Raw genomic sequence first — 7,569 nt, 5'->3', positions numbered from 1 at the left:
TGCTCTGATGAAGGTGCCCCTGACATCCAAAGCCCATCAATGTCAAGTCCATCGGATAATGCAAAACTCAGCTGAGGGTGAAGACTACTCTGCAGGACCCTCCCTTTCAGACTTTCAGGCTGTTCTTGGGAAATAACGTTGTTATTTCATCAGCGACATCACCCTACCTCCCACTTCAAATAAGCTTGGTTGTGGTGAAGACTCAAGGGTCGCCACTGCCACGGGCCCTCTGTTGGATCAGGAAGCAGAGCAAAGAGAAAACGGTCCTCCTGGGCCTGCCTTTTATGTCTGGGCTAATGAAAAAGCACCCCCAGGTCCTCGGACAGAATCTTCCGCCCTTCTCAATAGAAGCAGACGGGTACTGGGTGCTGGAGCCACGGGGACCATGGCTCTGACATCCAACCCAGGGACAGCCAGCTGTATATGACTGTCATGGAGAGTGGGGGTGCGCCTCTTTTCAAAAAAAGCAGAACGTCTTCAGTCCATTTGCCTCCAAGATGGAGGTCTTGCGCCTCAGGAAGAAGAAAGAGGGCCTTTGTGGGTTCCACCCAGTCCGCGCACTGGGGATGCAGCCTCCACAGCGCTCTGCAGGTTGGGTAAGGCCCGTTTGCTCGCAATGGCCCCATTCCCCAGGCCACACACACAGCAGCGTTCCACAGCCCATGCTGTCTAGCCAAGAATAGCTGGGATTCCTGGTGAAGGAACCAACTCCCCAGCCTTTTGTCTCAGCCCATCTCACTATTAATTTTAGCATCTGGATCTCCAGCCCTCCCTGCCTCCCCCTCCCAGTGCCTCTGCACACACAGTGACCTCCACAAGCCAGCTGTCAGGGAGGGGAGAATCATTTGGCAGGGGATCGGCCCGCAGGTCCCCAGAGGCATTATTGGCCCTGCGCCCTCTTTTCTTCTCTGTATTGGACAGAATGACCTTTGACTGCCCTTGGATGCAAGTGCTTTGTACTGCCCTGTCCCAGGAAGACCATGGAGGAACCCCCCCACCCCCCGCGCTAGCCTCCCAGCTTTCTGGGGTGTACCCAGGGGGAGAGAAAGGAGAGTCCCATCTTTTGTCACTCCGTTTCACCTCAAGCGACTCTGATTAGAGACTTTATTGAAGGGGTTTGAGGGAAAGAGGCAATGTTTTAGAGGGTTGCTTTTCTCCAGGCGAGGCCTCTGCTCGCCTGGCCAGAAGGACCTGAAAAGAGTGAGCCTGTGTTGGAGGTGTGGGTCAGGAGGGCTGTAGGTGCTGGGTCGTCTCGGGAGGAGTGCCTTGGTTTTGCTGTAGTTCAGCAAGACAGCGCTGAACCCACAGCGGGCCTTCTCAGGGATGGCGGCGGGAGTGGACAGTTTTGTGGAACACACTAGAGATAGAAGAGTTTGGAGCGTTGCGGGCGCAGAGGCTGCGAGTAGATGCGCTCAGAGGTGCCAGCGGCCTCCGCCTTACCCAGGTCAGGATGCTCCAGAACACAGTGCTCCACGTAGGCCGGATGGCTATGCAGGCTCTTGCACTTCTTGCAGAAAAGGATCTCACAGCGCGCACAGCCGCCGCGGCGGGGTGGCCGCCGCCGCATCTCCAATACACACGGTTCCTCCGGGGCACCCCGCTTCCTGTGGGCCGGGGACGTGAGTGCTCAAGAACCCTTCAGCACTCCTCCCTAAGGCTCAGCCCCCGGGCATTTTGCCTCTCACCTCTCAGCGGGGGCCGCCAGGCCACCTAGCAGTGCGAACGGGCTGAGCCAACCCCAGAAGCTGCTGTCCGAGCGTCGCAGCAGCGCCACCTGCTGGTTACTGGGCTCCTGACGCAGAGGGCAGTAGGACACCGTGCGAGCCTCGCGCTCCTCTGTCTCTCGGACGTCCTCCTCCGCCTTCTCCAGGCTCTCGGGGTTCAGCCTCTCCTCCACCTCTGAGGAGGATGACGAGTCCGATTCGTCCTCCAGCTCCTCCTCCCTGGCCTCAGGCTCCTCCACCTCCTTCCTCCACAGAGGAGTCTTCACGCCTGCAGGCGGGAAGGGGGTCAGTGCAGCCAGCTGCCCCGGCTGCTTGTTGCAGGAGTCTGAATACTGCTTCCGTGGGGGAGATGCCACCGACCCGCTGCTGCCTGCCAAAGGGCTTTGGAGTCCCAGATACCCGGACTGCTGGCGAGTTCCCACCCTCCTGAGCTTCCTTGCTAAGGATTCCAAGCAAGTCACCTCGCTTCCATCAAGCTCCATTTTTCTCCTCTCTGAAGCGGGAAAAGTAGCATCTACCTCAAGAGTGGCTGTGAGGCTGACTTTAGATAGTGTCTGGGTAAAGCATAGTTTCCTGCTTGCTGTTGAGCAAGCAGTCAACGAACATATATATTGCCAACCCGGAAGGGGAAGGAGGAGGGTTTCCCAACGTTAATAAACCAATTGTTATTTCAATAGGTGGTTGTTTATGGCATGATGGTGATGAAGAAGAAGAAGAAGAAGAAGAAGAAGAAGAAGAAGAAGAAGAAGAAGAAGAAGAAGAAGAATAGAGTCGCTATGTAGTTCAGGCTGACCTGGAATTTTAAAAGGTCTACTTGGCGTTGCCTCCTAAGTAAGTTTCTTTCTAGGTTTGTCTTTCCTTGGTGGCAAGAAGCACAGTATGGAGTCGAGGTGGACAGGCGAAGCTGACTAAACCAGAAAAAGGTCTCAGGCTTGAACAGTTGGAAATAGATCTCAACCACACTGCCTCCTCTAGCTGACTGACTCTCTTGTTCAGCTCAAAGGCATCACAACTTCAAGGGCCTGGAGCAAGTTCCTGGGCCGACACAGAAACTAAACGGATCTTCTCTGGGAGAAGCATTCCTTCAGCAGACATTCACCCAGCGCATAGGCAGCCGCAGCACAGCTAGATTTATAATGCAAAGAAGGGGACAGGAGCTGGAGAGATGGCTCAGAGGTTAGGAGCACTGGCTGCTCTTCCAAAGGTCCTGAGTTCAATTCCCAGCAACCACATGGTAGCTCACAACCACCTATAATGAGATTTGGTGCCCTCTTCTGGTGTGCACGTGTATTTGCAAGCAGAACACTGTATACATAATAAGAAAATCTTAAGGGTAAGAAAATCTTAAAAGGGGAGGCTGGGGGGGGGGGGGGACAGCGGGCGGTGGTGGCACACGCCTTTAATCCCAGCACTTGGGAGGCAGAGGCAGGCAGATCGCTGTGAGCTCTACAAAGTGAATCCAGGACTGTCAAGGCTACACAGAGAAACCCTGTCTCAAAAAACAAACAAACAAACAACAACAAAACACCAAAAAACACCAAAAACAAAAAACAAAAAAAGGGGGTGGGTGGGAGGGAGGAGGCCATGGGACAGGCATTTGGGGTTTGTCCTGGAAAGATCAAGGACAATTGCTGTAGACCCCGTCCATTTGTTCCCCAATTTGGGAGTTAATCAGAATGATAGTAATGTAATAAATGGGCAGGAAGGTTTCTCCCCCACCCCACACCCTGTGTGTGTGTGTGTGTATGTGTGTGTGTGTGTGTGTGTTGGACATTGTGATGGTTAATTGTCAAATTGGCAGGACCGAAAAACACCTAAGCATCTGTGTGAAGGAGTTTTTAGGTTGGTTTGACTGATGTGAAAAAAAAATCCACCCTGAATACGAGTAACACCGCCCCATGGGCTAGAGTCTGGTGTGGAAGAATTTTAATTCAGAGCATGGCTGCTCTGACAAGAGATCACATCCAAAGACCTTCTGGGTCTGTGTGGTCTGGCAGGAATATAGACATGCCTTTAATCCCGGGAGACAGAGGTAAGCAGACCTCTGAGTTCTAGCTAGTTCTGTTCAGACAGTTCTGTTCAGTCAGGGAGTTGAGAGGCAGAACACTGGAGCTGAGTTCACGGCAGTTCAGTTTATGGAATTCAGAGGTAGTTTTTACCGGGAGCGTTTCACAGAGAGAGAGAGAGGTTGAAGAGAGAGCAAGCTAGACACAGGTGAAGACAGAATTGAGCCAGAGAATGAGAAGGAGCCAGAAGATTAGAATAGATTGCTAGAGTTACTTTGAGGCCAAGCAGAGCAATTCAGTCAGAGAGAGAAGCCAGATTGAATAAGTCAGCTTGGAGAGGAGTTTGAGCCAGAACAGCTGAGTGGAACCAGCCAGTCAAAGGTCAGAAAAAGCTAGAAAGGATGAGCCTAGCAGTAAGTCTCAGAGGCTGAAGATGTTCTAGGCCTAGATTAGATTGTATGGAAGCTGGAAGCTTCCAGGACTAGGCCCAGGTTAGCAGACAGAGGCTGGAAGCTTCCGAGACAATAATCACATCAGGCAAATAAAAGTTACTTCAACAGTCTGGGACAGAATACAAAAATACAAAGGAGAAAGCAAGCTGACCTGTCCCCTGAGTCAGATGCAATGTGATTTTCCCATGCAATGGGCTGTACCCTCTGTGAGCTGGAGTAACCCTTCCCTTCCTTAAGCTGCTTCTTTGAGGTGTTTTGTCACAGCAAGAAGAAAAGCAACTGGTTAATAGGTACCAGTTATGCTGGGTGGTGGTGGCGCACGCCTTTAATACCAGCACTTAGGAGGCAGAGGCAGGCGGATAGCTGTGAGTTTGAGGCCAGCCTGGTCTACAAAGTGAGATCCAGGACAGCCAAGGCTACACAGAGAAACTATATCTGAAAACCAAGAGAGAGAGAGAGAGAGAGAGAGGGAGAAAGAGAGAGAGAGAGAGAGAGAGAGAGAGAGAGAGAGAGAGAGAGGGAGAAAGAGAGAGAGAGAGAGAGAGAGAGAGAGAGAGAGAGAGAGAGAGAGAGAGAAAGCTCAGGCCAGCAGCCCTTGCGATATAATGTGTTCCAGGACATCCTGGCCTACAATCTGAGTCTCTGTCTAAACCCTCTTCACCCTAATCTTTGGGATTTTTTTGAGGGGGGGTTTCTGTATGTATGTATGTGTTAAGGAATGTTAATTCAGAACATGGCTGCTCTGCAAGAGATCACATCCAAAGATCTTCTAGGTCTGTGTGATCTGGCTGGAATACAAACACACCTTTAATCCCGGAGGCAGAGGCAAGCAGATCTGAGTTCAAGGCCAGCCTGGTATAGAGCAAGTTTCACATAAAGAAAAGCTTAGATTCAGGTGTGGTGGCACATGCCTTTAATCCCAGACAATGAAGGTAAAGTTAGTTTGTAGAAGGAAGCACCCATGTTTGAAAGTGATGTCTAATTGAGTGGCAGAAAAGATGACAAATCAGAGATTTGACAGAATAGGATAGGCCCAACTCTCACAAGAAGAGTGTGGAAAGGGAAGCTACTTAAGAGGCAGTTTTTCAGAGAGAGGAGGCAGTTTTTACCAGGACAGTAATAGAGAGATGGGTATAGATGGAACTAGTCAGAAAATGAGAAGTCAGATTAAAGCAGATTGCTGAGTTAGTTTGAGGCCAAGCAGAGCAATTATGGGCCAAGGGAGAAGCCAGCTTGAATAAGTCAGCTAGGAGAAGAGTTTGGGCCAGAACAGCTGAGTTGAACCAGTAAGAATCAGACACAGTAAGAACAAAAACAGTGAGCTTATTAAGCAGTAAGTCTCAGAGGCTGAAAACATTCTAGCCCTAGGTTAGATTGTATGGAGGCTAGAAGCTTCCAGAACTAGGCTTAGGTTAGCAGAAGGAAGCAGTAAGCCTCCCAGACAACAACAGAGCAAGGAGAATAAAAGCTATTTTTACCTATGTATGTATGTATGTATGTATGTATGTATGTATGTATGTATGTATGTATTTTTGAGGCAGTGTCTCATTACATAGCTCTGGCTGTCCTGGCCTCAAACTCACAGAGATCCATCTGCCTCTGCCTCCTGAGTTCTGGGATCAAAATCATAGGTAGCAATGCCCAGCCCCCACTCCACTCTGAAAAAGATCCTTAGCATACAGGCCACAGGAGACAGAGAAGGGTCTGAACATGAACAAGGAAAGATAAGAGAACTGATGGTAAGTGACAAGAGTATTTAGGAAAGAGAAAGCAGAGGGCTTGTATCAGCATGGATGGGTAACTAAGAAAAGGTTCCATTTTTCTAATGTTACCATGGGCTGGTTGGTCCCAAATGGGTCAAGTAGTCCGCACCCTTTCTAGTCCAACTCACTATGTTTATCCATCCTTCCCAGTGTGGTACTGCCTGTTCCCTCTGGTCAGGGACTGGATGTCAGGGATGCCCAGTGCAAATAGAACTCCATACGGTTTCTAGGACCTCTGTTGGATCACAGAGGGGGTGGAGCTAGAATCTCAGCTGCCCATAGGACTCTGCTTAGGGCCTGATGCCTTTTCTAGAGTCTCCAGACTCAAAACCTTCATGTCCCCTATCTTGCCCCAAGGAGGATTCCAATGGGGAATAAAAGATGGCTTTGGACCCAATAGACTGGGTTCAAATCCCAGCTCTCCCACATAAATATATAATCTATCAGTCCTTCAGCAAAAATCGTTTTACAGGAATACTTCAGTTAGATCATTGCTGCAGGTAGGCACTCTAGAGGTGGGACCAGGGGTCATAACCTTCAGTCATTCCCTAAGTCCCAGTATCCTTTGACAGATACATCAGAACCAACAGACCCAGCCTATGACTTCAAAGCATTTTACTAAGATCCAAATGTCCCATGGTCCAATTGTTCATGTCACCTGCCTCACCAAGCCCAATCTACCCAACAGCCCTTTGTCCTTTACTTTTCTCAGGGTTATTCGAGGGCTTATGAGAAACTCATTTTTAATGTGTGTTGGGGCCTGAAGAGATGGGTTCAGCAGGTAAGCGCACTTGCTGCTCTTGCAGTGGACCCTGTTTGGTTTACAGCACCTATAGTAGCTCACAGCCATCCACAACCCCAGTTCTAGAGGACTGAGTGCCACCTGGCCTCTGCAGGTACCAGGCATGCATGCGTGCATACACATACATACAAACAAAACACATATACATAAGATAAAAATTTTAAAGATCTTTTTTAAAAACTTGGAGTGTCTTAAAAATAACACTAGCATTAGATCATATGGGGGGGGGATGCAAGGGCTGGAGAGATGGCTCAGGGTTTAAGAGCACTGGCTGTTCTTCCAGAGGTCCTGAGTTCAATTCCCAGCAACCACATGGTGGCTCACAACCATCTGTAATGAGATCTGGTGCCCTCTTCTGGTTTGCAGGCAAAACACTGTATACATAATAAATAAATAAATCTTATTTTTAAAAAGATATCAGAGCTTATTCTCACAGAATAAAAACAGTCACAGGATAAAAAAAAAAAACCGTCTTCAGTGAAAACATGTGAACAAGCAGTCTTACCAGAATATGGCATACATGTAAGCGCCACCCTAGAAGGCCCCTGGAGAGGGGGATCCCCACTGAGAATGAGTGGAAACTGGAATGGACTGTTTTCCATCCAAAGAGTGGGCTCAGCATCAGAGAAGAAGGGACTGCATTTATCAGCAAGCCCAAACATGACCTCCTGCTGTTCATAGAGTTTATTAGGCCGGATACCAAAAAGGTGATGCACACTGGTGATCCAGGATGCGGGAATCTGAGAAAGGATGGGTGTGAGTCCGAGGCCAGCTTGGGCTATATATATGAGACTCTGATGTTGGCGGGGGTCGGTGGGGAGG

General features: G+C 49.5%; 1 protein-coding gene across 3 annotated transcripts; it reads right to left on the bottom strand.

The window, feature by feature from the left end:
* Positions 1–2: 2 nt before the first annotated feature.
* On the bottom strand, positions 3–6,167 carry LOC311579723 (uncharacterized protein C17orf50 homolog). Of its 3 annotated transcripts, none has more exons than XM_084750549.1 (3): positions 6,015–6,032; positions 1,686–2,023; positions 7–1,604 (listed from the first exon to the last, which is right to left on the bottom strand). In XM_084750549.1, the coding sequence occupies exons 1-3, from the start codon at positions 6,015–6,017 to the stop codon at positions 1,358–1,360; spliced, it is 588 nt and encodes a 195-aa protein (XP_084606675.1). In that variant the 5' UTR covers positions 6,018–6,032; the 3' UTR covers positions 7–1,357. The 3 variants fall into 3 exon arrangements, with proteins under 3 accessions (XP_084606674.1, XP_084606675.1, XP_084606676.1); XM_084750550.1 differs by lacking the exon at positions 6,015–6,032 and adding an exon at positions 6,074–6,167 and having other exon boundaries at positions 9–1,604; positions 1,686–1,992; XM_084750548.1 differs by lacking the exon at positions 6,015–6,032 and having other exon boundaries at positions 3–1,604; positions 1,686–2,355.
* Positions 6,168–7,569: the final 1,402 nt, after the last annotated feature.

The sequence above is a fragment of the Acomys minous genome, assembly GCF_964271855.1.
Source record: "Acomys minous genome assembly, chromosome: 12".
NCBI classification, from domain to species: domain Eukaryota; kingdom Metazoa; phylum Chordata; class Mammalia; order Rodentia; family Muridae; genus Acomys; species Acomys minous.
The sequence above is the reverse complement of the archived record's forward strand: the minus strand, read 5'-3'. Positions and strand labels throughout refer to the sequence as shown.